At 38.3% G+C, this 16,100-nt stretch overlaps 1 protein-coding gene across 4 annotated transcripts in view; it reads right to left on the reverse strand.

Annotated features, from left to right (window-relative positions):
* Window positions 1-1,272: 1,272 nt before the first annotated feature.
* elf1 (E74-like ETS transcription factor 1) overlaps window positions 1,273-16,100 on the reverse strand; it is a 48,781-nt gene continuing 33,953 nt past the window's right edge. For 3 of the 4 annotated variants that reach the window (XM_051127333.1, XM_051127331.1, XM_051127334.1), the window contains exons 3-9: window positions 9,488-9,656; window positions 7,870-7,977; window positions 7,508-7,669; window positions 7,218-7,301; window positions 6,419-6,611; window positions 5,982-6,323; window positions 1,273-4,033 (exon numbers count right to left, since the gene is read on the reverse strand). In XM_051127333.1, the coding sequence (XP_050983290.1) occupies window positions 3,229-4,033; window positions 5,982-6,323; window positions 6,419-6,611; window positions 7,218-7,301; window positions 7,508-7,669; window positions 7,870-7,977; window positions 9,488-9,656 (1,863 nt within the window). In that variant the 3' untranslated portion in view covers window positions 1,273-3,228. The remainder of the gene's footprint in view (window positions 4,034-5,981; window positions 6,324-6,418; window positions 6,612-7,217; window positions 7,302-7,507; window positions 7,670-7,869; window positions 7,978-9,487; window positions 9,657-16,100) is intronic. The other variant, XM_051127335.1, reaches the window with a different exon arrangement.

Raw genomic sequence — 16,100 nt, forward strand, 5'->3', positions numbered from 1 at the left:
TAAACATTAAAAACTTTTGACTGAGGGTGTATGCATCTATAACATTTGAAGTGGAGTGATAAAATATCTTCTCACTTTCAAAAGACGCTGTGCAAATTGTTTTAACAACCACTTTCACTTGCCATTTTGCTTTGCCTATACTTGTGGCTGTGGTTGCCTTTAACAGCTCTGGTATTGTGTTTTTCTCAATGTTATTGTTTTATTTTTCACTGTTGCCTGTAGGGTTCAGAGTGCTGGGTAATCTGCAGCTGTGTGTGAATAGTAGACTTGGGGGTAAGAGCTCCAGCATGTACCAGCTGCCAGATGGCTCCATCAGCAGACACACACACACACACATCCCACCATATAAGACCATAGAAAGCCTCTCTAAACCCGTACCACTGAGTAATCACACACACAATCGTTTCTATCCTCACCACAAGTCCGGCACACACAGAGCTGCAGGTGTGAAAAACTGTTTAGGTCCTTTCACAGACTGTGTTAGTTGTTTAAAGATTATTTGCCCACAAGATAGACGGAAACGGAAACAATTATGTAAAATCATGGAGCGTGGATATGTTAAACAAAAAGTAAAATGAGAATTTCGTCATTTAGTCTCATGTCGTTCCATGTCGTGTATGACTTCTTTTTTCTTAATGGAACATAAGAAAGGAAGGAAAAGATTTTGAAGAATCTTCAAGCAGATCTTTTCCATGTGACAGTTCATAAAGACTAATACACTAAAAAGCGCCATTAAAAATGTGGTTATAAACGTGATTGTTTTTGTGTTCCACAGAAAAAAATAACAGTTTTGAAACAGTATGAGGGCATTTTTATGACCAGTTTTTTGGTTTCAAAATGCTAATGCTCTTTTTCACCCATCCAAATGAGGGAATCACGCCTGATTGTTCCATAACTCTTTTCAGTGCTTTGCTTCCTGTAGTTAACAGATTGCACTCGCTCCGTCCTCGCCGAAGTTGCCGTGGCGCTCTGTAGTCTCCAGAAGAAGCAGACGAGCTGAATAAGAGCACATATGGCTGGAAACAAAGCTCCCCGCAGCAGCCTCGATTCACAGCAAGATGTTGCGAGATACCTGGGAGTGCATCTGACCTCTGTTAATTCACGTTAACAGAAGAAACGCTTGAGGAGATGCGCCAGGAGGTGTACTTGTTTTAATACGTCGGAACAATGATAGCATCTGCCTTGTGGGCTTTGTGTTGTTTACCCAGTTAGTCTGTGATCTTGAGTTTTAATTTCCACAGCAAAGAGGAAAGAGGAGATCACACGTTTACGTTAAGACAAAATTGGTTTTATTATATTTCTTCTCTTTTGGTACTCTTTCTCTCTTTCTTTTTTTTTAGAAAAAAAATCTAGTCTACTATAAGACAAAAAAGAAAAGCCCCAAGAAAAGGCAAGATGAAATTATAGCAAGAGCACTGGCATACCTTTACCCAAAAAACTACAGAGCCCGTGGTCGACAAACATTTCAAACAAGACCAGGTCTGAAAATGACGTGGTGACCTCATTTTAAAAGGTCATCGATTGTCTTGACGTAATATTGCATAATACAAGGACTAGCCATGATTGTCAGAGCAGCACCAGAGGTCTGGTGTTAGTCAAAGAGAATTCGAGGCAGAGGCCTGCTGCCCATGATCAGCGTCTGGTCATCAGAGAGTCCAGTCCGCATTTACCCTCAACAACTTCAGTCACTTCTTCCAATTTAGCACAAATTTAGTTTCGGCTCAACATGTCTGCAGCACCCATTCTGTTTACTTCCAGAGATGCTGCTATTAAGAGACTGTGCTCGAGATTCATTGGACATAAATGAGGCGAGGAAGAAACGGAGGCCATGGACAGACGACTACATCAACTACAAATAAATACATTTTAAAAACCTACCTAAATGTCACAGACCACACCAGCTGCGTCTGAGACGCAATCTGTGATCTGAAAAACAGTCGCGTAAGGCATCAGTCGAACGATATGTGGTCGATACAGGGTAAAAGTATGACAGCGTAAAGGCAGAAACCAAAGGACATCGCTTTTTTTTTATAGCACATACACAGTAAAAATGGCTTTAAACACATCACAGTGAATAAGAACAGCATGATAGCTCAATCTCATAAAGCTACGTTTGGATCCCCTTATATTGAAAAATAGATAAAATATGAAAGGTGTGCGGATTACATGGAATGCTTTAAATTGGAAAAATACAGCAATACACACACATACTGGATTCTTACGGGTAAAATTAGCCCTCTACATACTGCATATTTTCCCTCATTTTTGCATTTTAAAAAAGACTTTTTATACAGAATTTAGAAAATAAATAAATTTGTGGCCATAAATTGAATCTTAGTTGTATATTATATATTTATATATATATATATTCATATATATACTGCGTTCCATTTCATATGAACAAGATTATAATGGGGAAATACTTTGCAGATGATTTTGGAATTTGTTGTTATAATCTCTAGTCTGTTACTATATACAAACAAAGTCTACTAGAACTGTCTCTTTGGACAGGCAATGCCCATTTCCATAAAAGCGCAGGGCTTTTAAATTTGTGTGTGATGGAAAAATAATAACCTCTTCAGTTCTGATGGTATGAGGGGATGAGATAATGTCATAATTCTGTACTAAAAACAGAGTGAATCATACAATCTTCCCCTTCAAAACATCACTTCCAAAACAAAGCATTAACCACCTAGGCACTCTTTCAGTCTTATTCCAACAGGCATCCTTTTGAAGTCCACTAAGATGGCTACATAAGAAAAAACAAAATAAAGGTTTCTCCATCTTGCATGTCCTAAGTAACTGTGTGTGTTTTTTTTAAATCCTAAAGTCAATGGTGTGTTGTTGGTTTGTTTTTGGCTTCCCACCAACTCCTTTGGTCCCTCTGCTGGATAAAGTCTTTGGATTTGTCTGCGGAGATGAGAAGAGACAGAAACATCTCAACTGGCACATATGGTGGGATTATCCCTGGTTGGAGAATGGCTGCTCTCCTGTTGGGAGTTTAGGAGTGACGGAGAGCAAACCAAAGAGCTTTCATCATGACATCATGGTTGGTATCCCTCAAGGTTCGAATTTAGGCACAATATCACTTTGAGTAAACAACAGTCTTCGGACTCAACATCCATTCTAAACAATCAAGAGCAATAAATTACAAATAATCTGCTCCGCTGAAAAATTCCTGTATTGTATGGTCGATTGTGTCCACATTCACCTGCTTGGGCCGAAAGTTTAGGTTTCAGCCGGTTCCGCCTTGACCTGGATGAAGTGGGTTGCAGGTATCTGCATGGTTCCCTGTAATTCCTGCAGACCTTGAGAGCCCTCCAACAGCTCCTTAGCCTCAGGCTCCGGATGCAGAGCCACTTCTCCCCTCACTTCCAGCTCCTCCACGGGGGTCAGGCCCTCACTAGGGCTGCTGGCCAGCTGCGAGCCCACGTCCGAGTGTCCGTTGAGGGTCTGGCCCAGTTCCTGACCTGCACTGTTGATGATCACAGTTCTGTAGCTCAGCTCCGGCACTCCTTCCTCGAGCTCGTCTTTGGTGTACGAGGCCATGCTAGGATTGCTGTTGACCAGAGATTGGAGGTACTGCGGATCTAAGATCTCCTCCTTCACCTGTAGACCTTGAAGTTCACTGGGCTTCAGAACAGTGGCGATGACCGTTCCGGGCTGCTGGGCCACTACGGGCTGCCCGTTGGCATTGAGAGTGACCAGGCGGGTGATGCCATTAAGAGATCCGGCTTGCTGTGGTGTGGTGCTGATGACCCCTCCGCTGGATGAGCCCAGAGTGGACACGAGGAGCTGCTGGGGCTGGATGCTGTCTGTCGTCAGAGAGGCAGTCTGGATGGTGAGCACATCTTTACTGCCAGGGCTGGTGGAAGGCACAGTGTGGAGAATGACCCGAGGCGGCGAGGCATGAGTGGAGGAATCCCCATTGGTCAGAACAGAGGACAGCGGCAGGGTCTGCAGGGTGACTGAACCTCCTCCTTGAGCTCCTGACGTGAGGACCATGGGAACAGAGCCTGGCATATTTATAGTCCTGAGAGAGATAAAGGGGCATGGGGTTATAAAGCTTTTCATTTTTAAGGAGAAGGAAAAATTGTGTGGTGGCTTTGAATTAAAAGAGCCAACTGTCTTTCTGATAAACTGTTAAAAAAAATCCAACTTTTTTTAAAGCTAAAGAAGCTAATTTCTGATCATTTTATTTCTGATTTAAAATATATTTACTATGACAGCATTTTTTTGCCACGTAAAAAAAAATAAAATAAATAAGATTACGAAATTAAAGTCGCAATATTTCAAGAGTAAAGTCAAAATGCAAAATACTGTTTTGAGAATAAAGTATAAATATTATGAGAATACATTAAATTACTAAATAAATTACTAAATAAATTAATAAATATTATGAGACATATCACTGTATTTGTTTTAGTTTAAGAGGCATGTAAATCAATCATCTTTCTGCATACAATAATGAGACATTCGTTTCATTAAATTAGGCTATGCTGTTTTGTTTTTTTTTCAAATGAAAAATGTTCCTTCACTTTTATATCTTGCTATAAACTTGAAATAAAAAGGAAAAACACTTTTATAATGTAACTGTAACTTATGCTAATGAGTTGGAGCCCACTTCAACATTTAGAATATTTTATTGTTTTTAATTAAATACATGTGAGGAATGAAAGCTTGGACACCACAGAGGTTTTTGCGGAGTAGGTGGTGGAATTTTCACAAAGAAAACAGTATAATTGAATTAATCGATTCACATGACAATAGCGATCTGTCATGACACATAAAAGAGCTTGAAAAACACATTATTGTGAAACACAAAGTTTATAATTTGCTATAAAACTGATTTCAAAAGCTGAGACTTTGTTTTATATTCAAAGTACCAAAGCACAAAGTTTATTGCTATTGGGGGGCTGGCGCACTACAAATAACGAATGCGATCGAAGACATGAAATATTATTTCCAAGCATACTGTCCGAGCGAGTATGACACATGGTATAATTTCTGCTAATAATCCCACATATTTGTGGTGCATTGCAAAGGGTTAAATAAGAGAGCTACTGCGCCCCCCCCAAAGGAATGGCGATTGGGTGTGTGAGCTGATGTTAAGATAAAAAGGTGTTCCTGTTCAGTCTGTTAATAAATATCACATTCTTGACTCCTTAAAATAGACTCTTCCTCATTCCAGTAAAATGATATGGCCACTCGGATGCAACAAAATCCAAATAAATTCCGGTCGGCTGGCAACATCTCTCAGTGCTCTTAGATTTTTATTTGTTAACATGGCACTAAAACGTCATCATAAATTACAGAGATGACAGACAGAAAAAAAATTATATTGTGGCCGCAAATTTAGAACACGTCCAGACAGATGATTCATTGCTGGATACGTTGTACTAATTTGTTTTCTTTTTAGTGAAATTGTGGCTACACTGCACTAATTTGTTCCCTTGCACTGGCCAAATTGCACTACTTTGCTCCCTTTTTTTAATTTAGTTAAATCATGGCCACTCTGCACTACTACAATCCCTTTTTTTAGTTAAATGGTGGCCAAGTTGTACTAATTAATTCTGATGTTTTAATTTAGCTAACTTGTGGCCAAGTTATATTTATTTGTTGCCTCATTTTTGTTAAATTGTGGCTATATTCATTCCTTTGTTTTAATTTGGTTAAATCATGGTCATGTTGTACTAATCCGTTCCCTCATTTTAATTTAGCTGAATCGTGGTCACGTCGCACTATGATTTAGCTAAAATGAGGAGAAAAATTTCATAATTCATGGCCACAATATCTTGTTTTTTCTTCACACCATGTACAGGGCTCTGTAATTTGTGTTACTGCCTAGAAAAAGTGTTTTCCATTTTGGTTATGATGCTGCTACCTACATAGTTTCAACTTTTGTTTCAACACTGGGTTTTAATTTGTTGCTTTCTGCATGTGTGCCTGTGTGTCTGTCTAAGTATTTGTGCACACCTCACCTTACGGAGTGTGTAGAGGCTGGGACAGCAGCTCCTTGATTTGGCTGAAGAACATGGACGGTCTGCACCAGCTGTTCTGCTTGTTTTCCATTGCCGTTCATCCCAGGACTCATCTCTCTCTTCAATGGCCTCACCTGCGTGTTCTTCCCCTGCGCACGCGATGAACCGCGCCCCACCGCCCGTCCGTGAGGAGCGGACCGCTGCCCTCCGTAGCCAGAACCTGCGTCGTCCCCTTGGCCATCATCCTCGTCAATAATGACCAGATCTGAGGGCATCTCCTTAAACTGGTAAACAAGCCTCTGTCCTTCAACCTTGGCCAGTATACCCCTCTGGTAATAGTACCTAAAAGAAAGCGAGAAGAGGTGGGAGGTCAGGAAAAGCAATTCCTCTGGCATGATTGGTCCCTCTGGGTGAAGGGTTTGTAACCATTGACTCACCTGAGCGCTCTGCCCATGGTTTCGTAGTTCATATCAGGCTTGTTTTTGTGCTTGCCCCACAGCTTGGAGACAGCCTTGGAGTCCACCAGCTTAAAAATGCCCTTCTCTCTCTGCGTCCATTTGATGTATTTGGGACAGGTGTTTTTGTCTTGCAGCAAGGCCAGGAGGAACTCCCACAGGTAGATAGTGTTACCTACAAGAATAAGGGTCTTTTATATTCCTCTGTCGACTCATTAAAAGTTTAGACTTATAAAAAGCTTAAACACTTTTCATATTTCACACGCGATTCCACAGGTCTTATTTAACTAGCCGAATTGGCAGAGGTGCAATTATTGTATTCTTCCTCATAACCTTAATAAATCAATTCTCCCTTCATGGTAGTCCTACACCGAGCTGGAAATTAATTAGAGGGGCCTGGCACTAGATTATTCTTGTTTGTCGTGCGCTTTGGCCAGAAGTGGTTAAAAACAGCTACCCCGGCAGTGGGAACCGGAGAGAGAACAGACCGACGTGTCAAGGTGATGTATATGTATGCGGCAGGCCTCCTCTCTGAGCTGGGAACGGGACGCATGCATAAGGGGCCTCTATCAGGACAGCATCGATGTGCCCTCCAGCCCGCTATCACTTTTAGTTCCCTCACAAACGCAGCACTTTGAGAGCACCTCATCAATTAAGCAGCCACAGCACTGCCAGCAAAGCCCCGGTAAGAGCAACTCATGATGCATGCGGGAGACAGAGAAGTGATAGTTTCCAACTTTTTCTCCTTTACTACCGTGCCGCGATCCGAGGGCGTGCTTACCTTTGCCCTCTTTGCTCTTCTTCTTCAACGGGAGAGTTGGATTGGTGATGGGAGAGCAGGGCCGCACTGGTCTTGGTTTGCGCACTGCAGGATGGATGCAAAAAAAAATTGTTAACTCTCTGAGTAACTTAGGTTAACTATTCCAAAATTGAAAATCTGATCTATTTGGTTATCTTTTCACATTTTCACATTCTCTCGTCTCACCTTTATGTTTTTAATATAAAGCAGCAAAAAAAAAAGAAAATCAAACACTGAGGTATACACTGCCTTCTACTGGGGGATGATGGTACCTTTGCTTTTCCTGGCAGGCTTGGACATGTTCTTTTGAGGGATCTCATCCACGGAGGACGTCTCCTCATCCAAAGGAACATCCATGCAGCCGTTTGAGAGCTGCTCTGGACGCAGGGAGATGTAGGTCAGATCCGATTCCAGGATATTCCCGTACGTGTGAACTACAGAAGGGTGGAGATCAAGTATGAGTACATGTTTGTAATACTGTTTGCTTAAACACAGACAAAACTGAAATGAGAAATTGTATCAGTATGTGCTAACTGACTGAAATGTACTGCGTTTTCTAGGAAGTCTCCCCACAAACTTTTCTAAAAAGAAAAAATAACAGCACCACATAAACAGACAGTGAGTCATCACATACTCATGCGTTTCTCATCCAGGATGTTATTGGGAGATTCCATGTTCAGGAGGGCCTCAGCCGCTTCAATGGTCTCCATATTGTCCTCTCCACCTGAGACCTGGGTCTCTACTGTGGACAGAACATATTTCCATCAATTGTTTGTTTCACTTTCGTGGCCTTGCAATTAAAATTAAAATTTCTAGGATAAAATAGATAAATTATAAAATTTCAACAAATTGATCAGCTATTCTTTTTAATATTAACTTTTAACCATTTTTGAATTCTTTCAGATCATCAGTCATCAAAGCTCAGTAAACGTTGGTTGATTACTCACTAAAAACACCCACTGATCATGTTTTCATGCCATTTTAAGTCTTGTTCTGATGTAACAAAGTGCTTTTATCTAAGTGTATAAGTTGTTTACTTACTTTTTTAAATTAGTCTTCCCATTAACACTATTATATTGTTTACTCGGACTGATTCGCGAACACGGACAAACAAAAGAGGCGGGATTTATCGCACAAATAATCACAGCCAAACATTTCCACTCATATCCGATCATATTGCGATGGAGGCACTGGAGGCACTTTCCACTATTCATTTTCAACCCCCCCCAAAAGTTTATGTACACCTTCTCTGCAAAATGACAATTATTTTACCAAAATAAGAGGGATCATACAAAATGCATGTTATTTTTTTATTTAGTACTGACCTGAATAAGATATTTCAGATAAAAGATGTTTACATATAGTCCACAAGAGAAAATAATGACCCTGTTCAAAAGTATACATACGCTTGATTGTTAGTACTGTGTATACCTGAATGATCCACAGTTGTGTTTTATATATTTACTTTTATAGAAACAATGCATTGAGAGCTGGGGGGGTGAAAACTTTTTGAATTTGAAGATTAGGGTAATTTTTACTTATTTTGTCTTCTGGAACATGTAAGTATCTTCTGTATCTTCTGCAGGGCAGTACTAAATGAAAAAATACGATGTTTAGGCAAAATAAGAAAAATGTACACATCTCCATTCTGTTCAAAAGTTTTCACCCCCCGGCTCTTAATGCATCGTTTTTCCTTCTGGAGCATCAGTGAGCATTTAAACCTTCTGATGGCTCTCAAAATCATACAGTCATTGTTGGAAAGGGTTCAAACACACTAAAATGCTGAAAAACCTAAGAATTTGTGGGACCTGAAGGATTTTTCTGAAGAACAGTGGGCAGTTTAACTGGTCAGGACGAACAACTATCACTAAACAAAAAAACACAGCTGTGGATCATTCAGGAAACAACACAGCATTAAGAATCAAGTGTACAGTATGTAAACTTTTGAACAGTGTCATTTTTATAAATTCAACTATTATTATCTCTTGTGGACTATATGCAAACATCTTTTATGTGAAATATCTTATCCTGAATAAGATAGTAAACATGCATTTTGTATGATCCCTTTTATTTTGGTAAAATAATTAACATTTCGCAGATTCTGCAAGGTGTATGAAAACTTTTGGCCTCAACTGTATATAAACCGTTGTAGACTGTTTTAGGTGCAAAGAGTACTTTTCCCCCATTTTCATGAGAAAGGTTTTTAAAAACACATCATGCCACCTATAATTGCAATCACTTATTAGACTCACCAGACAGCCCCACATCTCCCATGATGTTCTCTTCCACCACATCCTGAATGGCATCCACCATGATGCCATTAGTCACCTCATCTGCCTCCAGTCCAGAATACACCTGCATGAGGTCAGCAGCGGGCACCTGCTCCACGATCACCGCTGGGAACACTGAAGGGTCGTCCAGCTGTGGGAGAACAAACAGAGAGATAAATGCGCCATTGATCTAAAATCAACCGTCGTGCGATGCTTTCAGCAGAAAGGCAGTAAAGTGCACCATAATTGCTTTAAAACACATAAATTTGCCCATTCCCTCCAGATGAAAGCTTCTAATCCACAATCGTCCAGGTTACTTATACTCACAGAGGCTGCAGCTAATGGCCCATTCATAATGGCTTTAACCTGAGCCGGTTTAGTCACTTCGTCAGACTCCTACCACACGTCAGCATAACAAAAAGGCCAGAGACAAACCTGTGTGGTATCATATGAGTAAATGACGTAAACGCAAACGTATCACATTTCCAGTAAGGTTCTTATACGCATGACCCTGTTTGCTCGCAGGGTCATGAGCTCCATGCCAAAAACACCATGTCAGGCTTCCTCATTTCCACCAGCATTCCTAAGTGAGGGTGGAAATCACATGGGGGGAAAGAGGAAATAGTTGGTACTGGACTCTAAAGCCACAAGAGACCGTTCCTCATCCCTCACCAGAGTAAACACAGCTGAAATACACCAACAAATGTAATAAACAATATCTTTCTTATGCCCTTTAAGTTTTCCTCTCTCTTACGGTTGTTAGTAAGTGCCATATGAAGGGCTTTCCTTTACATATTTAAAAAAAAAAAAAAAAAAAAAAAAAAACAAGCACCAGGGAAAATTGGTGTTGAAGATAGCATCACTAAGTGAGAGACGCTCTCATTAGCCAGATAGCGGCTCTCATTAGGCCTCTGGCAGACGATATGTGCAAACAAGGCAAAACATGTTAGAATATGAGTGAACATTGACAGAGCGGGAATAATTCAAGAGAAACTGCAGTCTGATCGAAGTCTAGTGACTTTTAATCTGACACTTGTTAGAGGGCTGCTTAAATTATGCAAATGCTCATTGTGAACATGACAAGTGACTGGCTTTCCTCAGGGAGTACATTTCATGATTTATTCTGCCATTTTTTAAATTGCTGAGAACGCATGTGACCATTGGGTTGCGTAACCACTAGATGGCAGCAGAATGCAGTTTATCGGCTTTCCAGTTGTGCAACCGTGTGAAGATAAGCAAAACAAGAACAAGTAAAGACCATCCCTGGCCAAAGAAAATCAACTCACACATGCACATAAAAAATAGAATATTTAAAAATAACTGATCAGTGTAATGCAGTACTTCAGGAATGCTTGAAATATTATCTCTTTGCAAACAAGATTGTGAAACACATAAGCCATCTTACATCTACCTTTGGCAGAATTTTCTGTTTTTGTTCCATCATCCTTGGACTATTTGCTGTTGTTATGGCATTTTCCCCAGAGACTCGATGGGTTTGGCTTTCAAAATCTCAGAATAATTCATTCAGTACAGTTAAATTACTAGAAAAAGATTCAATGGCGACACTCTACTACTGTTTAATTTGGATATACACAACCGTTCAAAAGTTAGAGTCTAGAGGCCATGAATATTGCAAGATATAATTTATTCATGTTCAAGCTGAATTTTCAGCATCATTACTCCAGTCTTCAGTGTCACATGGTGCTTCATGATTTAATGTATCCTTAATAATAATAAAAAGAAAGTATTCATTTCTTTTAAAAAAAAAAAAAAAAAAAAAAAAAAAAAACAACTTTTAAACATTTGTGTACACCTAATGCTAGATTGGCCAAACTAGATTTCAGAGTGTATCATTTATCAGTGTACTTAGAAAAGACTTTTAACCAGGCTAGATAGACACTCTGAATCCCACAAGCTTTTACTGCTTAGTAAGCAGGAAACTTATTCCTGCTCTGTGCATTTGTCCACGTCCTCCCACTTGCGCTGCCATACTGGGGAACTACAGACATCAGATATCAGGTTTATGCAAAAAAACTTTTTGGTGATCGGTTTACATAGCCTCTCATACTGCCTGACAAGTAAATGCAAAATAGCAGAACATGTCTGTGTGAGTCTATACGAAGTTAAAATTCAAAATTTCTTGCATAAAATCCATGCTATCTGTCATCAGACCAATTTATGATGTAATAAACATGGCATGAAAATCAGCTGAATAGCCCTGCCCTAATAAATGTAAGAATCCAATGTTAATAAGGCTCTTCAAATGCCAATATCTTAATCTTGCACATTAGTGAAAAAATTAAAGCTTCTGTTTTTTTAAAAAACCAGAGACTGCCATAAAACTGTAACATCCTTTTTTTCTCACAGTAATCAACCACATTTCTAAAAGGGAAACATCAGATAAAAATCAGTCATTTGCATAGCTGAGTTCCGTGTTCCTACTGTACGCATAAACCCGATAGCATGCGGTGTGTTCCACAGTTACACCCTCTTCTGCTTTACCTGACGCCAGTCGTGATGCTAACCCACTGATGCAATCCAAGACCCTCACTTGCAATGTCGAAAACACATTTTGTGGATGATTCTCAAACACTGTGTACTAAGCATGCATCATGCAACAGGTTTTCAGCAATATTTTCCAATCTGTCGAACACTAAAGCTGCACAGTGTCATGCTATTGCAGCCATAAGACATGTATGATGTGGAGAGATGAGCAAAGAGAAGTTATGCAAGCCTGGCTCTTTCATAGAAAAGGAGATTTGATATACTGTGGATGCACCAATACAGTTTATTCTGTGAACATGCATGTAAAAATGGTTTGATTAAAAAAAAAAGCATTTGTTGCGTAAACTTTGCCTCACAAAGAAATCCTGGCAGCCAAACTACACATAAGTCTGTTATGCTCACCAAGGCTGCATTTATTTTTTAAAACAGTAATATTGTGAACCTTTAAGAAAGGATTCTAAGATGCTGATTTGACACTCAAGCAAAATTTTCCTATTATTATCAATGTTAAAAACAGTTCTGTTGCTTCAATTTTTGTGGAAACCATGATTCATGTTTTTCTTTTCTTTTTTTCAGAATTCATTTATAAATACAATGTTCAAAAGGTCAGTATTCATTTGAAATGGAAAACTTTTGTAACATTATAAATGTCTACTGTATATTTTGATCACAGTGAGATGTTTGATTATATTTTAATGTTTTATAGTTTATGTTTACACTACCAGTCAAAAGCTTTCAAACGGTAAGATTTTTTATGTTTTTTAAAAAGTCTCTTCTGTTCACTAAGTCTGCATTTGTTTGATCCAAAGTACAACAAAAACAGTAACATTTTGAAGCATTTTTACTATTTAAAATAACTGTTTTCTATTTTAATATATTTTAAAATATTTATTCCTGTGATTTCAAAGCTGAATTTTTAGCATTATTACTCCAGTCACATGATCCTTCAGAAATTATTCTAATATTCTTGCTGCTTAAAAAAAAAACCCATATTATTGTTATTATTACTATGTTGAAAACAGCTGAGTAGACTTTTTTCAGGCTTCTTTGATGAATAGAAAGTTCAAAAGAACAGCATTTATTTGAAATATAAATCCTGTGTAACATTACAAACGTCCTTATCATCACTTTTGATCAATTTAAAGCATCCCTGCTAAATAAAAGTATTAATTTTTATAATTCCTGAAACCAAGCTTTTGAATGGTATAGAAATCATAAAAATTTTACTGTTAAAAAACTTGACTTGTAGTGTATGTATTTAATGTTTTATATTTTATATTCAACTAATAATTATAGCTAACAAAAGCTCTGTTGCTATACACAAAATGATTTGAGTAGGATGACTGGTATCTCTCACCTATGGAAAAATTAAAGCACTACTAAAAATACAAATTATCACTTCGAACCAAAAGTAGGTGTTAATATTTGCACTCGGTCTCTAAAAATATTACCTGCGTATCCGTATCTTATAAAACCCTACAAATAATTCAACTTACATGAACAATAATACGCAGATCAAAAAAAAATCAGCCTATTATGAAAACCTGACGCTGCAAAAAAACCCTGTTTATACAAGAAATTATTTTGTTTTGACATCAACAGTCATTCACATGAGACATGCGCATACTGAATAAACCGCTAGAATGCCAGTAAAGGTGTTTACATACAAAGTGAAACTGGGGTAATGGGTAAAAATCTAGTTGTGCCAGTTTTTTTTTTTTTTTTGCTTAAAAAATCTTTCACACATTACATTATACTAGGTATCAGATTATCAGTGTTAGACTGCATATAAATGTACGCAGTTTCTCTGGAAATCTAGTCCTTAACTGCTGTTGTGTGCAGTAGCTGAACTCTGACATGGTGGCTTAATATCATTTCACTCCCATTACAAGTCGACTTGACTTATGGGGGTAATTATTGACTCTAGGTCCAACGCAGCAAATCATTACGGTCCACACAAGCAGCTGAAAACATTTCACAGCACCCGTGTGGAATACCTTGCGCACACACACAGTGAGAAGCGTCAAGGTTTGTTTTGCACAGGCTCCGAAAAGCAACTCTATTGTTATTAGTGGGAGTCAAAAGATATCTGAGACTGTGGGGTGACTGCTAGAGCTTATTTATGATGGTGTGGTAATAGAGTGAGGGGATTTAGGGAGTGACTTAGAAGCCAGTCTTGTTTCAAAACAATAGTAGATTTCTGGGTGTAACAGGACTTGTCTCCCACACTGCAACAAGTTGAGCAGGTTAGGCCTGAAACTAGCTTTCAGTTCTCTTTCAGTGAGTAAGAGAAGAGGCACTGGATTCGACAGAAGACCTGTCACACCTGATCTATTCACATGACTGCACAAACACACACTTAAGATGGAGATCAGGATTCTGGAGTCAACTGAACTCAGAATACACAGTTGAGGTCAAAAGTTTGCATCCCCTTAATTCTTAATAACACTATCTTGTTACCTGAATGATCCACAGCTGTGTTTTTTTTAGTGATAGTTGTTCATGAGGCTCTTGTTTGTCCTGAACAGTTAAACTGCCCGCTGTTCTTTCAAAAAAATCTTTCAGGTTCCACAAATTCTTTGGTTTTTCAGCATTTTTGTGTATTTGAACCCTTTCCAACAATAACTGTATGATTTTGAGATCCATCTTTTCACACTGAGGAAAACTGAGAGACTCATATGCAACTACTACAGAAGGTTTAAACACTCACTGATGCTCCTGAAGGAAACACGATGCATTAAGAGCCGGGGGGTTAAAACTTTTTGAATTTGAAGATCAGGGTAAATTTCACTTATTTTGTCTTCTGGGAAACATGTAACTATGTTTTGTAGCCTCTGAAGGGCAAAACTAAATTAAAAAAAAAAAGAAATTTGGGCAAAATAAGAAAAATGTACACATATCCATTCTTTTCAAAAGTTTTCACCCCCTGGCTCTTAATGCATGGTTTTTCCTTCTGGAGCATCAGTGAGCATTTGAACCTTCTGTAATAGTTGTATATGAGTCCCTCAGTTGTCCTCAGTGGGAAAAAATGTATCTCAAAATCATACAGTCATTGTTGGAAAGGGTTCAAATACACAAAAATGCTGGGTAACCAAACAATTTGTGGGACCTGAAGTATTTTTCTGAAGAACAGCAGGCAGTTTAACGGTTCAGGACAAACAAGAGACTCATGAACAACTATCACTAAACAAACACAGCTGTAGTTCATTTAGGTAACAACACAATGAAGAATCAAGTGTATGTCAACTTTTGAACCGGGTCATTTTTTATAAATTCAGCTATTATTTTCTCTTGTGGACTATATGTAAACATCTTTTATGTGGAATATGTTATTCAGGTCAGTACTAAATAAACAATAACATGCATTTCGTATGATTCCTCTTATTTTGGTAAAATAATTAACATTTTTAATGATTCTGAAAGGGGGATGCAAACTTTTGACCTCAGCTGTACACACAATAAACCAAAACACGAGCATGACAGCATGCTTGCATACACACATACTTTACAGTAGCCTAAAAGTATTTGGATGTTTTTGCCACAGTTAAAAATGCATAAATGTATATGCATGATTTAAAAATGATATGAAAAGAAAAATCAAACAAATAAATACTGTTTTTTTTAACTTTCTATTTATCTAAGAAAAAAGTATCAGTTTTCATAAAAAAGCACCACAAATGCTTTCAGCATTGTTAACAATAAGATGTTTCTTGAGCACCAAATCAGCAAATCAAAATGATTTCTGAAGGATCATGTGACAATGAAGACTGGAGCGATGGTGCTGAAAAATTCAGCTTAGCATCACAGGAATAAATTACATTTTAAAATATATTCAAATATGAAAGAGTTATTTTAAATTGTAATAACTTTACAAAAACATACTATAAGAGACTTCTTTCAAAAACAAACAAAAGAAATTACACCAACTTCAAACTTTTGAATTCCAGTGTAGTTTCTGGTTGCCGAGCTATGCAGAACATGTTTACTGTGTGAACTGACTTGATTTATAACACAACTTGTGACCTCAGGACTATTTGGTAAAAAAAATAGTTGAAAAGTGGCTCAGAAAAGTGAAGTTCTGAAAAAGCTC

Source organism: Labeo rohita, chromosome 14 (assembly GCF_022985175.1).
Source record: "Labeo rohita strain BAU-BD-2019 chromosome 14, IGBB_LRoh.1.0, whole genome shotgun sequence".
Taxonomy (NCBI): domain Eukaryota; kingdom Metazoa; phylum Chordata; class Actinopteri; order Cypriniformes; family Cyprinidae; genus Labeo; species Labeo rohita.